Source organism: Eumetopias jubatus, unplaced genomic scaffold, assembly GCF_037043125.1.
Source record: "Eumetopias jubatus isolate StellerSeaLion01/CBP00866 unplaced genomic scaffold, mEumJub1_p1.0 scaffold_4, whole genome shotgun sequence".
Classification (NCBI taxonomy): Eukaryota; Metazoa; Chordata; class Mammalia; order Carnivora; family Otariidae; genus Eumetopias; species Eumetopias jubatus.
In genome coordinates, this window is record NW_028274810.1 from 170,720,363 (window position 1) to 170,744,541 (window position 24,179).

General features: G+C 34.9%; 1 protein-coding gene across 2 annotated transcripts in view; it reads right to left on the reverse strand.

Annotated features, from left to right (window-relative positions):
- CUNH8orf34 (chromosome unknown C8orf34 homolog) overlaps window positions 1-24,179 on the reverse strand; it is a 148,352-nt gene that overhangs the window by 17,556 nt on the left and 106,617 nt on the right. For both annotated transcript variants that reach the window (XM_088023135.1, XM_028112586.2), the window contains one exon: window positions 21,915-21,943. In XM_088023135.1, the coding sequence (XP_087879261.1) occupies window positions 21,915-21,943 (29 nt within the window). The remainder of the gene's footprint in view (window positions 1-21,914; window positions 21,944-24,179) is intronic.

Consider the following 24,179-nt stretch of genomic DNA (forward strand, 5'->3'; position numbering starts at 1 on the left):
AGTACATTATTTTAATACTACCAGTTCAAAAAAGGAAAATTATGGAACACAAATCACACATTAAATGTTTAACAAAAAATTGCATTAAATGTTTAATTTAATAATCATTGTTAAGGTAATCCACACATTGAACTTGCATTAGAGTTTAAAGAAAGTAATGTAAGCAGATAGTTAAAAGCTTTTTTCCTACTGCTCCTTCTATTTTCTTCCAGCTCTGAGATATAATTAACGTACTCATCACTTCATATAATTACCATTGTGTGTGTGTGTGTGTGTGTGTGTGTGTGTGTGTGTGTGTGTGTGTGGTGAGAACTTTTTAAGATCCACTTTCTTAGCAACCTTCAAGTATACAATATAGTGTTGTAAACCTTAGTCACCATGCTGTGCATTAGATCCCCAGATCTTGTTCATCTTATAACTGGAAGTCTGCATCTGATCACTTGCACCCATTTCCTCCACACCCTCACCTCTGGCAACCACCACTCTACTCTCTCTTATTATAGGTTAGTTTTTTTAGATTTCACAAATTAGTGAGATCATACAATATTTGTCCTTCTCTGGATGACTTATATCATTTAGCATAATGTCCTCAAGGTTCATCCACATTGTCATAATGACAATGGCAGGATTTCCTTCCTTTTTATGGCTGAATAGTATTCCATTATATTATATATATGATATATATTATTATATATATATAAATAATTACTTTCTCTTTATTCACCTATTGATAGGCACTTAAGATTGTTTTCATGTTTTGGCTATTGTAAATAATACTGCAGTAAACATGGAAGTTCAGATATCCCTTTGAGAAAGTGATTTCATTTCCTTTAGATATATACTCAAAAGTGGGATTGCTGAATCATAGTTTTATGTTTTTTGAAGCACCCCCATGCTGCTTTCCACAGTAGCTATATGAATTTACATTCCCACCAACAGTATACAGGGGTCCCCTTTTCTCCATATTCTTGCCAACACTTGCTATTTCCTGTCTTTTTGATAAGAGACATTCTATCAGGTGTGAGGTGATACCTCATTATGGTTTTGATTTGCATTTCCCTGATGATTAGTGATGTTGAGCACCTTTTTATGTACTTGGCCATTTATCTATCTTCTTTGGAAAAATGTCTGTTCAGGTCCTCCACCTAATTTTGAAAAATCAGATTTTTTTTTCTACTATTGAGCTATCTGAGTTTCTTATGTATTTTGGATATTAAACCCTTATCAGATATATGATTTACAAATATTTTCTCCCATTCTACAGGTTACCTTTTCAGTTTGATTTTTTCTTTTCTGTGCAGAAGCTTTTTAGTTTGATGTAGTCCCACTTGCTTGTGCTTTTGGTGTTAAAAAAAAATTTTAAACCACTGTCAATACCAATGTAAATGAGATTTTTCTTCTAGGAGTTTTATAGTTTGAGTCTTACATTTAAGTCTTTAATGCATTTTAAGTTGATTTTGTACTTGGTGTGAAATAAGAGTCGAGGTTCATTCTTTTTTTATAATTCTATTTTTAATTTTAATTTTTTTATGCTATAAATGCTTGTATTAAGAAACAAAGTTCATGGGGCACCTCGGTGGTTCAGTCAGTTAAGCGTCTGCCTTAGGCTCAGGTCATGATCCCAGGGTCCTGGAATGGAGCCCCACATAGAGCCCGGCATTGGATTCCCTGCTCAGCAGGGAGTCTGCTTCTCCCTCTCCCTCTGCCCCTCCCCACAGCTTGTGCTCACTCACTCTCTTTCCAAAATAAATAAATCTTAAAAAAAAAAAAGTTCAAATAGACAACATTACACAAGGAACTAGAAAAAGAAGAAACTTAACTGAAATTTAGTAGAGAAGGAAATAAGAAAGACCAGAAATAAAATAGAGACTAGAGTAAACCATAACATAATATTGAAAGTAATAACCAATTTTTCCAAAAAAATAAATGCAATTGGCAATGTTTTAACTACATGAACTAAGAAAAAAGAGATAAGAATCAAAAAGCAAAATGAGAAAAGGAAAACAATACAACAGATGTCACAGAAACAAAATTTCATTTTTTGTAAGTGATTATCTAGTTTTCCCAACAACTTTTATTAAAAAGATTGTCCTTTTACCTGCTGGATTAAATGTATTCCTATTTATTGTATTGTTTTTTTATGCTGTTGTAAATGGGATTCTTTTTTCTTTTTAGGATAGTTCACTGTTAATATACAGAAATGTAACAGATTTTTCTATGTTGGTTTTGTATACTGCAACTTTACTAAATTCATGTATTAGTTCCAACAGTTTACTGGTTGAGTCTTAAGGGTTTTCTATGCATAAAAACATGTCATCTGCAAACAGAGAAGTTTACTTCTTCTTGTCCAATCTGGATGCCTTTCATTTCTTATTCTTCCTCAGTTGCTCTGGCTAGGACTTCTGGTACTTTGTTGAATAGGAGTAGTGAGATTGGGCACTCTTGTCTTATTCTTGATTTTAGAGAAAAATCTTTCAACCTTTCACTGTTGAGTATGATGTTAGCTAAGGGTTGTCATATATGTCTTTTATTATGTTGAGTTACATTCCCTCTATACCCAATTTGTCAAAAGTTCTTACCATGAAAGAATGTTAAATTTTGTAAAATGTGGGTTTTTTGCATTGAGATGATCATGTGATTTTTATCTTTCATTCTATTAATGTGATGTATATTTATTGATTTACATATGTTGAACCATCCTTGTATCCCAGAGATAAATCTCATGTGATTGCAATCCTGGTATCTGATTCTTTTAATGTGCTGTTGAATTCAGTTTGTCAGGACTTTGTTTTGAGAAGTTTTACATCTACATTCATCAGAGATATTAGTCTATAGTTTTCTTTTCTTGCAGTGTCCTTACCTGGCTTTGGTATCAAGATAACGCTGGCCTCATAAAATGAGTCTGAGAGTCTTCCCTCCTCTTCCAATCTTTGGAAGAGTTTGAGAAAGATTGGTGTTAGTTCCTTAAATGTTCAGTAGAATTCATCAGTGAAACCATCTGGTCCTGGGCTTTTCTTTTTTGGGAAGTTTTTGATTCCTGTTTTAATCTCCTTACTTGTTATTGGTCTGTTCAAATTTCCTGTTTCTTTGTGATTCCATCTTGGTGGGTTGTATGTTTCTAGGAATTTATCCTTTTTTTCCTATGTCATCCAGAATTTGGCACTAATTGTTCATGGTAGTTTCATGATCCTTTGTACTTCTGTAGTATTAGTTCTAATATCACCTCTTTCACTAGTAATTTTATTTATTTGAATCCTCTCTCTTTTCTTGGTTAGCCAAGCTAAAGATCTGTCAGTTTTATTTATTTTTTCAAAGAACCAACTCTTAGTTTCATTAATCTTTTCTATTACTGTTCTATTTTCTATTTCACTTATTTCTGCTCTGGTCTTTATTATTTCCTTTCTTCTCCTAACTTTGTAGCCCTTACTCTTCCTTAGTAATCAATATAAACTGCTGAAAGCCAGGACCTCAGCAATTGGAAGTATTCAAAGTATTTTGTTTTAGTCTTTAATATATTTACTTAGCACAAGTTTTTCTCAAAAACTATATATCACATTCTGTGAAAAAACTGAAATATGTTCTGAGCATTTTGATAGATCCCCAGTGCTCTTGGCTTAGTGATCATGCCTTTAGTGTATGGTATGATGGCCTTAATGGTCCTAATTGTTCAACCTCAGTGTGTCCATGCCCCTTATCATGTGAGTTTATAGTTTCTCTTTTAAAAGTGGGACAAATTTACCCTCCACGTGATCTGTTTTAGCCAATAAAATAGGGACATTATTGTACGTCTGTTATAAACCTAGGCCTTAAGGCACCTTACATGTTTCTACTTACTCTCTTGTATTTCTGCCATCCCCATGAGAAAGATATGCCTATTCAAGTCCACTTGCCCCAAAATGAAGATAAGAAACACTTGTAACAGACCTGAATGACACCAAACAAGCCGACCTTATGTCAGCTGACAGCAGCCAACCTCCAGTCACATGAGAAACTCCAATTGAGATCTGTTGAGCCCATCTAACCAAGATCCAGCCAAGGTCAGCTGAATTCCAGAAAAGCAGGAAAAATAAATTTTACTGTTTCAAGCCTCTGAGTTTGGGGTTAAAACATTACATGGCTATAGCTAACTGAAACAAACTGATCCTAGAAGTAGAGAGCTGCTTAATAAAAACTTAAAATATATGTCATTGGCTTTGGAATATAGGGGCAGGCGTTGGCTGTAAGAACAGTGAGGAAATTATTGTAAGAGGCTGGAAAAATGGAGGCCTGTGTTATGTGGTGTTAACTGCTTAGTAAAACTATCATCTCTGGTTAAGATAGAAAGTGATCTAATAAAGTCTCAAAGTTGTACAAGGAGATGTCCAAGAAAAAATCTGTCAACATTACCTACTTGTTTTTAGCCACATATGGTTTCTTCAAGAAATAGATGAGTGCAAAAAATAACTTGCCAATTTGCAAGCAAAATTTAGAGGAAATATTAAGAGTCTGGCTGAATTTCTTATATCCAGCCTTTCTCAACAGCTCAAGATTTTTAAATTAAGATAATCCTTGTATAAATATTAAATCCATGGCCCTGCCAGAAAGACAAAACCTCAGGGTAAAGAAGAAATTAAGAATGTGGTTGTAAGGCCCTTCATTAAGACTTCTGAAAAAAATTAAGAGAGTGTCTTACTAAGGATGTTGTTTCACAACACCTTAAATACCATTAATTAAATCTAGAGAGGCATGTCCTGAAAGAATTGTGGATGTGGTTTTTGGCACAAGAAGGAGAGAGGAATCAAATACAAAGGAAACCCAAAAATTATTTAAGACAGCTGAATTGGCAAAAAGCACCTGAAGTAAAAGGGACATGGACTACAAAATGTAAATGCCCCTTGGGGACGCCATTTTTCTATAAGAAAGAACCTGAAAAAGTTGCTCAAAGGTATCTTTTCTAAAGTCCTCTTCAGAAGTGGCCAAAGACATTAACAAAAAAGAAAGTCCTACAGGAAGAAGCCACGAGCTATGGAAAAATGATAGATGGAGACTCCCAGGGAACCCACTTTCTACTCCCACAGAACAGAATTGGGGCCCAATTAAGGAACATTTCCAATGCCTTGGAGAGGAATACCTAATGATATGTGCCCATAAGAACCAATAATTTCTATAAACCTCTCATTATTTCCCTTTTCTAGTGGGAATATTTAATGTGGTTACCTCACGTCAGTCTTATCACTTAATGGAGAGGAAGAAACAAAACTATCAGTCACATATGTTTCCCTATATAGAAAAATCAAGAGAATTCAGAGGCAATTTATTATATATGAGTTTGGCAAGTTTATGGAATTTAAGATAAAATTAGAAAAAATTTTCATTCCTACATTCCAGCAAGTTTTAAAATGGTAATTTATAAAACAGATTCCATTTACAATTATAGCCAAAAGTACACGTTATCTAGGAATCAATTTAATAAAATTTGCATGGTTTTATTGAATATAACTATATGACTTTATCATGTAACATTATAATATTTAATTAAATGGAAATATGCCAAGTTCACAATAGAATGACTCAGAAATGTAACAATGTCAATTCTCTCGTATCAATCTAAAATACAATACAACTCCAAACCAAACGGAATAACAGATATAAGCAAATAGGGCAATAGAAGAAAAAGGGCCCAGAAATAAGACAAGTAACAGAAGCATGCATCCTGATGGACAAATGATGAATTTTTCAATAAACAGTTATAGGAAATATATTATCCATATGGAGAAAATATGTTCCAACTTCTTACCATATTAAAAAAAATAATTTCAAGTGGATGAAAGACCTAAACGTGAAAAATAGAACTTTTAGGAGAAAATAAAAAACTATTTTCATGACATCAAGTAGGAAAGGATTTCTTAAAACAGTATTACAAGTTTATGTTAAAAATGTCTGTTAATAGAAAGCACTATTTAAAAAGAGATGACAAGCCTCAAACTTAGAGAATATATTTGAGACACATATAACCAATAAAAGTTGACATCCAGAATATAGAATAAACTCACAAATCTAAAGACAAAAATACCGGCAATAAAAATGGGCAAAAGAGACAAGCAGGCATTCAATCTTATTGAAAATTATAAAATCACTAATTGAATCTACAAGAAACTATCTTTCATTAAAATGTTTGATGACAGCTAGTGTAAGCAAGGATCAGGAGCAAAAAATATTATTACAAACTGTAGGTGGAAGTGTAAATGATACAACCTTTAGAAATTCTGCATTATCTAGTAATGTTAAAAATGCACATTCCACATTGGTAGATTAATTGAAGTTCATTTGGTTGTGTTTTTCTCTTTCAGTTCAGATACATTTTCATTCCTCAGTTAATTTCAACATTCCCTCTCTCTCTCTCCTGGTTCTCAGCTTATTATGTTGCTTCTTATTTCAATGGGAAAATGAAAGCAATCAGAAGAGAATTTGTTTATCTTTTCATCAACAAACCCACCAGCTATTAGCATCTTTTTTTTTAAGATTTTATTTATTTATTTGACAGAGAGATAGACAGAGAGCACAGATAGGCAGAGTGGCAGGCAGAGGGAGAAGCAGGCTCTCCGCTGAGCAGAGAGCCCGATGCGGGGCTCGATCCTAGGGTCCTGGGATCATGACCTGAGCCGAAGGCAGATGCCTAACCAGCTGAGCTACTCAGGCTCCCCAGCTATTAGCATTCTTGTCTACAGTGACAAAAGATCAACTGTCATTTCTTCTTTTCTGGCATATATAAGGTACTCTATATGTACAGTGAATAAAAAAATTAATAAAACTTAAGTAACATATGATTCAATGGTTCATAAGGCTTTATCAACATTACTAGTCATTGGAATATGTAAATGTAAATCAAGCCCACAAAGAAATACTACTTCACACCCATGAGGATGACTATAAGTGAAAAGACAGACAGGTACTAACAAAGATATGGAGAAACTGGAATCCTCACACTTGCTGATTGGAATGTAAAATGGTGTTGTCACTGTGAAAAATAGTTTGGCAGTTTCTCAAAGAGTTTAAACAGAGTAACATATGAGCCAGCATTCCCATTTCCTACAGATATGCCCAAGAGAAATGAAAACAAAGGTCCACACAAAAACTTAAACGTGAATATTCAGAGAAACACTATTCATAATAGCTGAAAAGTAGAAACAACTCAAATGTCCATAAATTGATGAATGAATAAACAAAATCAGGCCTATCCGTACAGTAGGATATTATTCACCAACAAAAAGGATGAAGTACTGATACGAGCTACAGCATCACTGAACCTTGAAAACATTATGCTAAGTCAAAGAAGACAGTCACAAAAGACCACATTTGTTTGACTGCATTTATATGAAATTTCTAGAAGAGGCAAATCTATATAGACAGAAGGCAAATTAGTGGTCGTCTAGGGCTGAGGGGCTGGGGGGATGGGAATGGGTACAAGGTTTCTTTTGGGATGATGACAATGTTCTAAACTTAGGTTGTGCTAATATACTTTGAATATAATAAAAACCAGTTTAGATTTTATTATATGAATTATTATCTCAATAAAGTTGTTATAATAATGCATTAAACCCATTTTAGCTTCTCCCCTTTCAATGTGGAGTACAGTATATAGTATAAGGGAAAAGCATGGATTTGGAGTCAGATGAACAATCAGAAGCCAGAGGGACATATTTAGTCTAGATCTAAGTACTAATTCTGAGACCTTCAGCAAATCACTTAATCATTCTGGCCTCAGTTTCCTTATCTGTAAAACAAGAAAAACACAACCACTTCATTGGACTAGTCCAAAAACTAAATTCAGTAACACATCAAAAACCCCTCAGGATATCTGCTAGCCCTAACAGAGACCCAAATTATCCCTCCTCCTTTCCCCCACGATCTTCCGTACCCTCCTACCTGTGATCTAAAACATTTTATTTTTCATTATGGGAATTTTCTTGCAAATACAAAAGTAGACAGAAGAGCAAAATAAACCCTTTGTAGTCACACACATTTTCATCAATAATCAACTCACAGGTAAACTCACTTCATCCTATCTCCATCCATGTCCCTTCCACATCCCCTCTTCCCTGCCAAGATCATTTCAAAGCAAATCCCATTCACTGTACCATGTCACTTGTAAATGGACAATCATGTATCTCTCAGAAGGGTGCTTTTATAAACAAATACCATTATCACTTTCAACAATAAAGTAAAAATATACTTTAATATCAACAAATACCTCAGTTTTCAAATTTCCTTGATTATCTCAGGGAAATTATCTGTTTGTTTGCACAAGTCAGACTCTATGCAAGACTTGATGTGTTATGACTTACTTTTATGTCTCTTCTAATCTACAGGTTCTCCTCTGTCATTTTTTTCCCTGTAATTTTGTTGTTGCTGTTGTTTTTCAAAAAAACCCAAATTGTCTGTCCTGTGAGTTTTCCATAGTCTGGATTTTTTCCTATACATCCCTGTGATGTGGCTTGAAATGTCCCTCTACCCCTTGTAATTTCTGTAAATTAGTAGTTAGTTTTGGATAAAGTTTCTGTTGTTGTTCTGAGTACTGCTTCAGAGAGAATGGTTATACATTAGTCCCCCCACCCCTTATCTGCGGTTTCGTTTTCTGTGCTTTCAGTTACCTGCAGTCAACTACGGTCCAGAAAGTCGTTGATCCTTCCGACATATCGTCAGAAGGTCAATAGCCTCACAGTAGTCACAATGCCTCCATCTTTCACCTCACTTCTCTCATCACGTATGCATTTTAACATCTCACGTAATCACAAGAAGTACAGTGCGATATTTTGAAGGAGAGAGACCACAGTCACAAAACTTTTATTATAATATAGTTATAGTTGTTCTATGTATTACTTATTGTTAATCTCTTTGCATAATTTATAAATTAAACTTTATAATACATACGTATGTATGTATAGGAAAAACATAGTATATATATAGGGTTTGGTACTATTCATGGTTTCAGGCCTCCACTGCACTGGGATTTTGGAACGTATCACCCCACAGATAAGGGAGGATGATGATAGTTCCTTCTGGAGGCACATAATGTCCTGTTGACTCTTCACTCTTCTTGACTAATGTTGGCAGGATTGATAATTATTGCTTAGATCCATTAATTCACTAAAGACTGCCAAATGGTGATTGTCTAATTTTATAAGACCATATTCATTTATTTGCTGGAAAACTTCTGTAAAGAGAAACTTCCTCAAATATTTGGTTACCCTGAAATACAATTTGTATAGGAAAGGTAGATTAATTTTTGATTCTTTCCCTTTACTTTTACCAGTTTTTGAAAGTAGTAACTTTGGTCTCCTCACATATTTTTAAGGTTAATTTTTGGATGAACATAAAAATTTTAAAATGTTAGATATAATTCACTGCATTGTCGTTATTATTATTATTCATGTTCAAATTTTCTCAACTCTTTCCAGTGGGAGACTATTTAAAGTTGGCTCCTAAGCTCTTTTGACACACCAAGTGGTCTTTCACATGTTCTTGCTTTCTGGTATGACAGGATATTTAGGCTCATTTTGCTTCCAACTCAGAATCAACCATTATTCCAAGAGACTCCGATTCATTTTAGTGGGAAATATATTTTAAGACTAGATTCTGGACACTTGGATGAACTCAAAAACTAATGATGTAATGTATTGTGATTAACATAACAATAAAATTTTTTTAAAAAAGTTAAGAAAAAAAAGAATTTCTGTATACCTTTCATTCAGATTGCCCAAATGTTGCTAATGTAATAATGTCAACATTGTTGGTTAATATTTTGCTTTATCATTTTCCTTCTCTTTTTTTCATATTTATAATAAAATTTCCCCAGAACCATTTGAAGGTAAGTTGCTCTTTACTCCTAAACACTTCAGGGTGTTATTTCCTAAAAAGAAGGACATTTTCTTAGGTGGTCACAGTATAATTATCAAAACCAGTAATTAACATAAGTACAATACTAATATTGTATTAAATAACCTTGTTTAAATTTCCTCAATTATTTGAAAAAAGCTGTTCAAGGCCATAGAGAATCCTAGATCATATATGGCATTCAATTGTCATGTTCTTATTGTTGTTGCCTAATTTCCTTTAACGTAGAACAGTTTTCAGTACTTCACATTTATGACCTTTATGGTTTTTTTAGGAGGTCCCTCAATTTGTCATTTTCCAATGTTTCCTATGATTATAGTGAAGTCATGCATTTTTGGCAAGTATGACACAGAAGTGATGTATTCCTTTCATATCAAAAGTCACATGATACTGATTTGTCTCATCACAAGGGATAATAACATTGGCCACTTGGTTAAGGTGATGTCTTTCATGTTTCTCCATCATAAAGTTGCTAATTCTCTCTTGTTAATTATTAAGTATCTTCTGGGGAGTAACTCTGAAACTATGTAGATAACCGTAATTCATCAAAATTTCACCTACTAATTTTAACATCCTTCGGTGACCCTTCCCTGCATCAATTACTATGATGGCTACCAATTTGTGATTTTCTAATTTCACCATTCCTTCCAAATTTATTTGTTGGTACTCTATCATGAGAAAGAGCTTCCCTCTCATCTCCATGTGTGTATGCATGCATGTACATATGTAGGCATATCAGAATGGGTTTATGGATTAATTTTTTTATTCAATGGACTATAACATATTAGTATCATTATTTTTAGGTTTTAAAAAGTCCCTAGAAGGAGCGCCTACAAGTAGGCTCTGGTGTTTTTTTGAAATGTTCCATCATTCTTTGATTGCATCTTACTTCTTCACACTAAAAGACAATCCAGACACAACACATACTTTCTTAGCTGCAGCCCTAGATTCAGCCATTTCTCCAAAGAGCCCTGGTTCCTTTTAATAGAGAATGATATTTAGAAAACAGTATCTGCTCTCTAGTTGTGCTCAGTGCCAGTGGAGAGTGTGTTATACTGAACTAATGAATCACTGAACATTATATCAAAAACTAATGATGTACTATACTTCAGCTAATTGAACTGAAATGAGATACTACCTCACACCAGTCAGAACGGCTAAAATGAACAAGTCAGGAAATGACAGATGTTGGTGAGGATGCAGAGAAAGGGGAACCCTCCTACACCATTGGTGGGAATGCAAGCTGGTGCAGCCACCCTGGAAAACAGTATGGAGGTTCCTCAAAAAGTTGAAAATAGAGCTACCCTACGACCCAGCAATTGCACTACTGGGTATTTACCCCAAAGATACAAATGTAGGGATCCGAAGAGGTACGTGTGCACCCCAATGTTTATAGCAGCAATGTCCACAATAGCCAAACTATGGAAAAAGCCAAGATGTCCATCGACAGATGAATGGATAAAGATGTGGTACACACACACACACACACACACACACACACATATACATACATATATACACATATACATGCAATGGAATATTATGCAGCCATCAAAATGAATGAAATCTTGCCATTTGCAATGATGTGGATGGAACTGGAGGTTATTATGCTAAGTGAAATAAGTCAATCAGAGAAAGACAAGTATCGTATGATTTCACTGATATGAGGAATTCTTAATCTCAGGAAACAAACTGAGGGTTGCTGGAGTGGTCAGGGGTGGGAGGGATGGGGTGGCTGGCTGGGTGATAGACATTGGGGAGGGTATGTGCTATGGTGAGTGCTGTGAATTGTGCAAGACTGTTGAATCACAGACCTGTACCTCTGAAACAATACATTATATGTTAAAAAAAAAAAGAAGAAGATAGCAGGAAGGGAAAAATGAAGGGGGGGAAATCGGAGGGGGAGATGAACCATGAGAGACGATGGACTCTGAGAAACAAACTGAGGGTTCTAGAGTGGAGGGGGGTGGTGGGATGGGTAGCCTGGTGATGGGTATTAAAGAGGGCACGTACTGAATGGAGCACTGGGTGTTATACGCAAACAATGAATCATGGAACACTACATCAAAAACTAATGATGTATGGTGATTAACACAATAAAAAAACACCCAACTAAAACATAATAAATAAATAAAAAATTAATTAATTAAAAAAATTAAAAATAAATAAACCAGGAAGTTTTTTTTTTCAAGTTTTTATTAAATTCCAGTTAATTAACATACAGTGTAATATTAGTTTTGGGTGTAGAATTTAGTGATTCATCAAAAAATATGAGTTCTTAATGATACTTCCTCTTAAAAACAGGATTACTGGATTTTTACTTAATAGTCATCCTACATCCTACATCCTACATTTCCTTTCCCTTATGCCAAAAATTCTGGTTCTTAAGGATATTAACATAATTAATTCTTTGTTATGTCACACAAAGCATAGACAATAATCTCTTTATAATAATGCCAACATTATCCATCAATGACACGATTGCCAAAAACAGCTTTAGATTGTACTGCTGTTCCCTCTGTCCTTAGGGAACAGAGAACAATCAAATCACTGTGTTTATAAGACTTGGAGTAATTCATCTGTGTGTTTACACCATCAACCCTGAAACAGTTGTGCTGATTTGTTTCATTTTGCTTTTGATTATTAAAAATTACTCTTTTAAGATTCTATTTTGTTTTAAAATTATATATTTAAATGGTCCCAAATGTATACATATTCAAAGTTCTAAGAAATCAAGCCTCTATCCCTATCGTCTCCTCTCTACACCTTTCTATAGGTAACTTTTAAAAAACAATTGTGTGTGTGTGTGTGTGTGTGTGTGTGTGTGTGTGTTTTACAGTATGACAGATTTTGCTCTTGTTATTTTGGCTTTCATCTAAGCAAATATGTATCTATATTTTCATTACACTTACTCAGATAAATGGTAGCACACTTATAAACACATTTCCTCTTCTTGCCTCTTTCATTTAACAATATATCCTGGGAATTACTCTGAAGTCTCTATAGAGAGATGCTTTCATTTTTACAGCTATATAATACTCTATTGTGTGGAGGTACTACAATGTATCCAATATTTTTCTTTTAATGGACATTTAGCTGTTTTAAATTTTTGCTATTAAAATAGCACGACAAGGTGTAACCTCATGCATAAGTCTTTTTATATTTTTGCCAGTGTCTTTGGAATAGACTCAAGGAACTAATCAAAAAGTATTGCACATAAAGTTTTTTAAATGTTGAAAATTTTCCCTGCATAGTGTTTGTACCATTTTGCATTCTCTGAAAGTGCTTATTTCCTCAAAGAGTATTTTAATTAACTTGGGGATTTTTAAAAGTCTGATAGGTAAGCAGTGGTGTTTAATTTTCATTTCTCTTATTCTGAATGAGGCGACTAGCATCTTTTCATATGATTAAGGAACATTTTCATTTTTTTTCTGTGAACAATCTATTCATATGGCTCATTTTTAGTGGAATTTAGGCCTTTTATTCTCTATTTTTACAAGTGTCCTATAATTAGGGTCATTAAGCTTTGCCTGTGATGTAAGCTGCAAATATTTTTCCTTGATTGTCACTGTCCACGTTTCATTTTTGAGAGATAGGTTTTTAAGATAAAACATGAACAATAATTATACTGGTGGTCTCCCTTAATATATAAGGACTATTGCTTGTTATAAATCAAACATATGACCAACACAAGATATTAAGCAGTTTTATGGATTTTCCTCTACTGCCAAAAATATAGGATACACATGTAGTGGTCACATCTGAGTGGGCAAGAGATTCTGGAACACAGAAACAAGACAAAGGATCATAACAGTGTAAGTATGCCCTAAATCCAAAAACCATTCTCTAAATAATTACACAGACATGCATGCACACACACACACACACACACACACACACACACACACACACAAGGAATGTAATCCAGATTTGTTTGCTTGGGGAGAAATGAATAGAAATGGAAAGTCAATAGCAAAACAAATCTATCTGGTGAAAAAATATCTTATCTTTGAAGCAGTTAAGATTTCAGTCCTTCCACTGGTATACTTAGTAGGGATAATCATCAGGTGGCTAGAAAGCCCATGGCATATTATGTCTGTACCAGATTATGTTACTCGCATCAGATAGCCAGTCTGAAATAATAAAAAAGTCTCTCTTTGAGCTTGTTACTTGTTAGTGAGGCAACATAACATAGTATTTAAGAAAATGGGTTTTGGAGTTAAATTTGCACTCAAATCTGAGTTCTACAGTATATTATCTATGTCTGTAAATTCACACAAGTTACAAAACTCCATGGGCTTCAACTGTCCTATGTGTAGAATGGACATAAGAGCTTTCTCAAAATAGGGCTCTTGCAAATGTTAGTAAGAAAGTGTACTTACAACACCTGGCACAGTACCTGTCATACTGTATGCTTGATAAATACAATCCATTATTATGTACCTACTTAGTCTTTTGCATGGTCTCATATATACTTAACTGCCATGTTGAAACATAATTTGTGAGAATGAACACTACACTGTCGGCCTCCCTTTCTAGATTTCTATCATATTAGAACTAGAGCTCTTAATATAATAAAATAACTCAAAGAAAATGTCTTGATAGTAGGTAATAAGGTAAAAGGCCACAAAAAGTGAAACTGGATTAGAGAAATGGAACATACTTAGTTCTGGCTATTACACGATAATTTCCCCAAGGCTTAGCGCAGACTTAGTAGGCACTGTGAACAAAGAGTTTCTTTCTTTTCTAAAAAAAAAAAAAAGATTTTATTTATTTATTTGACAGAGAGAGATACATAGCGAGAGAGGGAACACAAGCAGGGGGAGTGGGAGAGGGAAAAGCAGGCTTCCTACTGAGCAGGGAGCCCGATGCGGGACACGATCCCAGGCTGGGATCATGACGTGAGCCGAAGGCAGACGCTTAACGACTGAGTCACCCAGGCGCCCTGAACAAAGAGTTTCTAATAAAGAAAGGAATTATTAATTGAGTGATTTTTCTGCACCAGGCACCTGTAATAGGAACTGTACTTGTATAATCCACTGGAGAGACTACGAGTATAGATTCTGGAGTATAAACTGTCTGGGTTTGAGTTCCAGTTCTTCTATCTACTGTGGGACCAAGAGGAACTTATGAAACTCTAAGAGCTCCTGTTTTGTCATCTAATAGACTGATAACTAACAGTAACTATATCACATAAATGACATAATTGTTAAGAGCATGGGCTCTGAGATTAATGTGTCTGTGTCCCACTTCTATTTTCAATTAATAAAACTTCTGATAAACTTATTAACCTCTATGCCTCCCAATTTTGTTGTTCATCAAACAGGAATAATAGTACCTAATTTCACAGGGTATTGGTAAATATTAAATAAGATCCTGCAGGTAAATAATTTAGAACACTGCCTGGCATGCAGTAAGTTCTCAACAAATGTAAGATATTTTTTCATTAGGGTAAAATGGTGTAATCTATAAGAAATGCTTAGCCCAAGGTATAGAATATAGGATGCACTAAATAGTCCATTATTATTATATCCATTTTTATTATTATTACACCTATTTAAAGATTCAAGGACTAGAAACTCGAGCTGTCATTCAATAGTTAACAAGTTGGTTAAATGAGTTGTCTAAATGATGAGTTGTCTAAAAGAGATGCAAGCCGTCTATAACCCTAAATACTCTAAAATGTATCTTTTACTTGCACCAGAACGCCAGGGAGCCCTGTCGTATAACTCACTATTTAGACTTCCTGTGGAATTGTTCCAGCTAAACTTTGCTTTTGCATCATGACATCTGTCTAGTCAGCAGACAGTATTCAAAGAACTCCTATGAAACTAATGATCTTATTTACTGTAAGAATACATTGTTTTAAAATTATGGTAAAACAAATGAACCTCCTAAACCACTTTTAAGTATACATTTTAAGTATACAATTCAGGGCTGTTAATAAGTAATTTCACGATGCAGTGCAAACCAATGTTGAGTGGGCCTCTTCCACCTTGTGAAACTGAAGCCCTATACCCGCTGAACGACTCCCACGTCCCACTCCCCTTGGGCCTTGGTGACTATCATTGTGCTTTCTGTTTCTATGAATTTGACTACCTTAGATACTGCGTATAACTGGAATCAGACAGTATGTGTCTTTCTGTAACTTTTTTTTTCACTTAGCATAATGTCCTCAAGGTTCATCAATGTAGGAGCATATGACAAGATCTCCTTCCTGTTTAAGGCCGAGTAATATTCCATTGTGTGTGTGTATCACGTTTTGTTTCTCTATTCATCCATCAGTGGACACTAGGTTGCTCCCACCTTTTGGCTATTGTGAATAAGGTTACAATGAACATGGGTGTGCTGCATGTGCAAATATGTCTTCAAGATCCTGCTTTCAATTCTTTTGGATACATACCTAGAAGTAGGATTGCTGGATCATATGGTAATTTTATCTTTAATGTTTTTAAGAACTGCCATACTGTCTTCCATAGTGACTGTACCCTTTTATATTCCCACCAACAGTGTGCAAAAGTTCCAATTTCTCTACATCTTTGCAACATTTATTATTTTCTGGGGTTTTTCTGATAGTAGCCATCCTAAGGGTTTGAGATTAGTATCTCGTTGTGGTTTTGATTTACATCTCTCTAATGATTAGTGATATGGGAATCTTTTCATATATTCACTGGCCATTTGTACATCATCTTTGGAGAAATGTCTCTTCAAGTTCTTTGCCCATTTGAAAATCTGGTTGTTTTGTTGTTGAATTGTAGGAGTTCTTTATATATACTGGATATTAACCTCTTATTATATATATATATATATATATATATATATATATATATATATATATATATATATATGATTTGCAAATATTCCTACTAATCTGGAAGTTATTTTTGCACCCTGTTGATTATATCTTTTGGTGCACAGAAGCATAAAAATTTTTTAAGAATATTATTGATAGGGGTGCCTGGGTGGCCCAGTCATTAAGCATCTGCCTTCGGCTCAGGTCATGATCCCAGGGTCCTGGGATCGAGCCCCACATCGGGCTCCCTGCTCGGCAGGAAGCCTGCTTCTCCCTCTCCCACTCCCCCTGCTTGTTCCTTCTCTTGCTGTCTCTCTCTTTGTCAAATAAATAAAATCTTAAAAAAAAGAATATTATTGATACATTATATGTATCCACTTCATGAGGATTAATGAGGGATATTTTTCTTAAGATTCAATAGTAGGAATAGTTTCCCTGTGAACAACTAGTCTGCTATGATCCTGTGAGTGGTGATGATACCAAGTGACAAAAAGCTCAATTGTGGCTCAACCAGAGTGATGATATTGAGCCCCAAGACTGCATTTTGCACAGGGGACTCATATATTTCCTATGCTCTGTTCCCTTTGAAATGATTTTCCCAAATATTCCTTTTAAATGTTTTACATTTTAGCAATCTGCCTAAAATTATTTTTGAGTGGGAGAATAATTGATGTTATTTTCAATAGTTACTAAAACCATTACATTTCACAGAGAAGGAAACTAAAGCCCAACATCTATAAATAACTTTCTAAAGTCCACATAATTAGTAAATGGCAGGAGCCAAGTTCAATCCAAGGTTTCCTCTATGGATTTTTCCAAAATATCAGGCAATTTCTTCAAGCAGTGAACAAAAATTTCCATAATATGAGACAAGAAGTGTCATTTGTGATGTGGTTGCTATATCCTCTAAAAACTCAGAGGAGGTAAGATCACTTTCTGCAAGAGTGATCAGGGAAGGCTGGAGCTTGAAAAATGGAAAACTTAGAGAGAAGAGAGGGAATGACAATGAGCAAAAATGTGGAAATAAACAAAAAATATGAAAAGTACTGTAGTCTAGCTGCCTTACACCTTGTGCCTTGTTGAGCACAAAACAGACTCTGAATAGAGAAAAAGAGGGAAGCAAAGCATAAAATATAGGTTTGAGTGACAAAATGGAGACCGCTTATTCTATTAGAAATTTGGACTTAATCTGAAGTAGCAGGGTGTCATGGAAAATTATTAGCAGGATTCTCAAAGTAAGTTTCCCTAGAACCAGAGGCTAAAAAATGTGATATATTAATAGGGTCTCTCAAGTGAACCTGTAAGAGAGTAAAGGAAGCAGAAGACAGGGGAAGAAACTAGGCAAACATATGGGTTCGGGTAAAGTCTACTCACAGCCTGATCTCATAAGGATCTCTGGAATGTAAATGACAAGTCAGAGTCTTATTTCAGTCAGTTACTAACTGAGGGCCAACCCAGGCATCTCTGGGCAGGATGGCTCCCAATGGATTGAGCAATCCTTAGGAAAACAGTGAGCCCAGAAGCACCCAACCCTCACAGCACTTGAAGGCTTGGTCACACTGCCCCAACGAACAGAAACTGAGCAGGCACCAGTCATGTCTCCTATATGGCATTTTAAAGGATGAACTGGAATGGTAGCAGCCTGAAGAATTAGAGACAGATATGAAAGGTAATACTATCTGAACCTGAATAGTGGCTGTGAGGCAAAACGATAGCTTCCCCAGAATGTCCACATCCTAACCCCCAAACCTGTGAATATGTTACATTAAATGGCAAAAGGGACTTAGCATGATTAAAGTTAAAAATGTTAAGATTCGATTATCTGGATTAGCCAGGTGGCCCCAACCTAATCACATGATCCCACAAAAGCAGAAAGCTTTTCCTGGCTACAATTAGCCAGAGATGAGATGTTTCTGGTTTTCAAGATGGAGGAAAAGGGTCATGCACCAAGAAATAGAGCAGCCTCTAAGAGCTGGAAAAGGCAAAGACACAGATTTCCCCTAGAACTTCAGGAAGGAATGCACCCTATGATACCTTGATTTAAGCCCAGAGAGACTCATGTTGAACTTCTAAACTACAGAAACATAAGATAATAAATTTGCATTATTTTAATTTGTTACAGCAGCAATAGAAAACCAATACAGTGGCTAAGGAAAGAGGAATGACAAAACTAATGAAAAGAAATTGACAGAATTCCCACAACTAAAAATAAAAGCTTTAAAACTAACATTAGCCTCTGTTTTGTTTTATTGTTTCCATTTTAAGTAAGATTAATCATTCTTACTACCTTTATCAGAATTCACAAACTAACTTTGAAATCCGCAGGAAAAAAAAATCATTTCAAAGAAATGACAATTAAATATAATTGGAATAGGATAGTAAATGATGGTACTTTATAAAGGTTAAGAAAAATAGATCTTTAGCAAACCCCCCAAATTTTTAATGGAAGATTAAAAGGAAGAAACTTAATTGATTTTTATTATTACATTAAAGACATAGGTGTCAGGTCAACGCAAGTTGTAAATCATTCCTTTTGGGTTTTTTTAGTATCTGCCTGAGAGTCACATTTTCTTACTGAGAGAAATGCAGGACTGTGAGCTTAGTGGTCAGCAGAGAGCGCTATGGGGCCAACTCTCTCCCCAACCAAAGCTGCTTTCCAGGCAGGCAAAGAATAGTGGCTATGGCTCTGGCAGCCTGTGTTTGCCTTTTATTATCTGGGAACTCTCAAAAAATTAGGTATGAGAATGGGAACAATTTCTTTACACTTACATAAGTATTTTTAAATAAAAGTTTATTTATGACAATTATTGACATCTTCCCAGTAAAAATTAAGAATATTAAATGTACAATAAATTTCAGCAATTTCCATGAAGTCCTCAAAAATAGGAATATCAGGTAAGTAAATGAAAAATAGCAATTTAGTTAAATTGAAACTCCTTTCAGCTAGTACTTGGAAGAGAGAGGGTATTGGGGTATGGATGTGTCCTGAGGATGATACTAATCAAGGATCATGGCATCCACTGAGGGTGAGGGTGAAATCTATTTTCAGTTGAAAAAACAATTAGTATATTCTTTAGCTCACAAAAAAGGTGTAGACACCAACCCCACTGCTAATTAGAACCCAGAAGAAAGGAAGGACAAGGGCCAAGCAAAATCACACAAGTTCATATATGGCTCAGGCAGCCAGGGCTTTGCAAAATATATTGGAAGGAGCAAATGAACCTAGAAATAGAGATGATGAGGTCTTTGTACTTAAAGTGAACACAGAATAAAAATGCAGGAGTAGGGATTATGAAATTTCTGCAAGTTGTAAGGAAGGTCATGGTATAAGAAGGAGGCCAGCTGGGGCAAAGACAATGATGGACACAAAGAGGAAGAAGACTAGAAAAGCAGGACAAAGTCAAGAGACCACATCTGCCGCTCTTCCTACTTGCTATTATTTGTAGTCAAGATCTAGTTTTGCACAGAGTTAGTATAGATATAAATTAATTTTTTAAATATTATGATGGTTTGTTAACTTACTTAATACTTATAAGTATGTTGATAAATTTTAATTATTATTTAGTCAAACAGAAATGTATTTTTATGGTACAAAATTCAGAAGGTATAATCCTATTTGGAATAGAAGAGTATTAACTTTATTGTTTTTGTAAAAATAATACAATTATTACATTATAGTTTATTATTTTAAAATGTAATGATTCACAGAATCCCATTTTTTGTATGATACTTTCTATCATTCTCTTTCTATCTGTGTATCTAGCCACCAAGCCAGCTGCAATATGTCTTCTGTTTAGAGAGATTTGGGGTCAACAGTCACCAAATATTAATGGCTATTTCTAGGCGTTTTGCCCTTTTCAACCACATATCTGATGTCAGATTTTTTTTTTCAGCCGAAACAACATAACACAATGAGCACAGAAATAGTTATGAAAATGCAGAAATTTCCAATTAAGCCAGGCATTAAAGAGACTTTTAAAAATGTAAATAATGTAATGTTCTCACAAATACCTTGTTTTGGCAAATAAAGTATTTTTCATAAAAAATGTTATCTTTGTTAATATAATGGCTTTATCACTGCTATTTTTAAAATGAACAACATGTACATTTTTTAGAAGTCTTAATTTCTTACACGGTAGATATCGATAGATATAATCTACACAAACCAAAGCCTCTTGAGGCCCTCTGTCATAAGAATGTAGAGGGGTCCTGAGACCAAACCAAACCAAACAAAAATGACAACTTCTATCCCAATGACTCCTAAATGTAAAACTAAATCAAGTCTCTCATGAGTAATAGTGCATATAAATATGCTTAATATACAACTAAAAATAAGCCAAAAGGAACTCTTACTGTTACTGCAATCTGCCTAATCTGCTTTTCTCCAGTTTTTCCTATTTTGATAAATGGCACTACAGTGTACTTAGTTGTTTATCTCCCAAACCTAGAAATCATCGACTGATTTCTTCCTCTTTTTTTAAAAGATTTTATTTATTTATTTGACACAGAGAAAGAGACCGTGAGAGAGGGAACACAAGCAGGGGGAGTGGGAGAGGGAGAAGCAGGCTTCCCGCAGAGCAGGGAGCCCGATGCGGGGCTGGATCCCAGGACCCTGGGATCATGACCTGAGCCAAAGGCAGACGCTTAATGACTGAGACACCCACACGCCCCCCCTTTTTTTAAAGATTTTATTTATTTATTTGTGACTGATTTCTTCTATAACTCCCCACATCGGGTACACTTAACAGGTTCTACTGACACCACTGTTAAAATACATTCCTAATGATGTCACTTCTCACCACCTTCACAACTATCACTCCAGTAAAGGTACCATCATATTCTCTTCATATCTTGGAATTTAAAAATAAAACAATACAAAAACTTACTAAGTTTTCCAAAGGATAGCTATAGAAAAGTACAAGTGTCTTCCATATCCTCATCTTCATCATCATGTACAGAAAAAAATATTTTACGTAATATAATATGATTAGTTTTCTTTTTTTTAAGTATAGTGATTCAGTGAGATTCAGTTTTCTCTAACCAAATTCTAAAACTCCTGACTCTGAAGAGTAGGTGATATATATACTTCATGCAATAACTTTCATAAAAGAATCAAAGCATATAACTGGAAGTTTTGAAAAGTCAGCACCAAATAAATTATATTTGAAGACTTTATGTTTCAGATAGTTTTTCATTTAGACAGTGAATTAAAATAAAATGTAAATTCTATATTTTCTTTTCAACTTACCTTATCGAGTTCATCTGAAATTGCAATACCTGGGATTCAAAAGAGATGTATAAAAAAGTTTTAGAAGAAGTCTTTAACAATCCAATGTTAGAAACAAAAACAAAAGTTCTGTTTGTAAAATGGTACATTTTCCATTCTATTTTTGGCTTTTCTTAGTGCTTCAAAATAATGTGGTATATCCTTTCTACTAACAAAACAAATTAGGAATTTAAGTCAACTATAACAGCATGAACTGCTGAAACAGTGCAAATGTGTGACAAAAACAAAACAAGTACCATACTGCTTGCAGATTGTTAAATACAGAGCAAACATGCAAAGACAAGTGTAGAGATGACAGTCAAGTATAGCTTAGCATGCTATAATTTTGTTCCTTCTGAAGAACTGATTTAGACTCCTAGAGTGATAAAATATTATAGCAGAACAGTGGTTGGAGAACATTTATTTTAATTCCCTTATTCTACAACTGAAAAAACAGAGACCAGAGTTAAAGGGATTTGCCCCATATTCTCTTAGGCTGACAGCTTCTTGAGCCAATGGATAAATGATTCCTCCTCACAAGTTCACCTTCAAACCATCCACGCATTTCTCATTGTATATCAAATTTCTGTCTTTCCTATTCCTCCAAAATTGGTCTAAGTCAGCAATGTAAAAAGTTTTAGTCCTTAATTTATTTATCTGTGATAACACGCTCTTTTAACCTCATTCTCCTCCTTGAAATGCTGCCCTCTCTCTTCATTCTCTTTGTCGTCTTCACAGGAATCCTCTTTTTGGGGGGTAGGGAGTCCTTCCCTGAAATGCCTAGGGTTCTTTGCTGAGCTGTCTTTTCTTTTCACTAATATGCTTCCCGTGGTAATCTAACTCATACCAATGACATTTTTATTTCTCTATACGGTGATGACCCGCCGAATCTTCATCACCAGCATAGACTTTCTTCCTGAGCTGGTTGCTGAGTCCCTGTGGGCATTTCAATCTCGACATGCCAGGTTAAAGACATCATCCTCCCATCTCCTCACTTCTTCTTTTGAAAAATGGTGTGCCTATGGCTAAACACACTGTGGCCAGGCACAGGAGTAGGTGCAGGCAGCCCTCAGGTTTGAGGCAGAGGGTAAGGGGAAGCTGGTGTCAAACCCCAGTGTAGGATGGGCCAAGAGACAAGGAAAGTTCTAAGGTTTGAAGTCAAAGGAAACACAGAGAAAATAAAAAGAGCTTGAAGCCAATGTTCAGCAGGCTATTAATAAAGCCCAAGAAAGAATGAGCTGGGTTAGAAAAAAGAACCTGAAAAGAGTAGCAAGAAAATAAGTCTGAGTAAAAATCCCCTCACCTGATCAGGTACAGAATGTCTGTATAGAAGTTCTGTCCTTTGTCAATTGCTATATATTATTTTGCTCTCCACTGACCTAATAAATCAATTATACATAAAGTAGAAAAAGATGCCCTACTTCCTCTCAGTAAGCAGCATAACACTTCCCCTTGTAGATAAAACTAAAACACAGGTGTATTTGAGACACATTCTTCATTGCAATACTCTATGAAATTCTTTTTTGGTAAAAGTTATTGTAACTAAGAATTTTTATGTGTCACTATGCTAAAAAAGAGTCTAGCTACCACTATTGGGATTTTGGGGGACCTAACTTAACAATTATTCAAGGACTTGCTGTATTATAAAGACAGCTCAAGGAGAGACGACTTCATGAAGGAGCACTACAGCTGGGGTGTGCAGTGAACTCCGAGATACAGTGGTACTGCAGTAGGGGAGCATATGCTGATGGATGAGGGACCCCAAAGCTCTGCGCAATTATAAACATGTCTAAAGGCCTCACAGAAGTCACACACTTATGAATGTTTGGGTTTAAAAAATATATACAAATATGAATGTCACTTAGAATGACTATGATTTCAAGCTAATGTAGGAATTTCAGAGTATCAAGTGATTTACGTCACAGTCTATAGAAGATTTAAAATACATTATTCTGGTTTATAGAAGCCAAATATGCATTTTAAATGCTTGGTATTTACGTTTATTATAGTACTGAAGAAGTGTTCCTTTCCAGTGAGTTCAAGATTAAAATTGAACATATGGTTTAAAAATAAATATTTAAAAGACTTAATCTATTTTTAAAAAGAGAGAAAAAAGATATACAAAACAAAACTCTCTCATCCAAAGTCATAAAACTTAGCTATTTAGAATTAAATAATCCATGATTCAATTGACTGGGATCTTTTAAACTCTCTTGATTTTTTTCAACTTTCTGCATTAATGCCCTT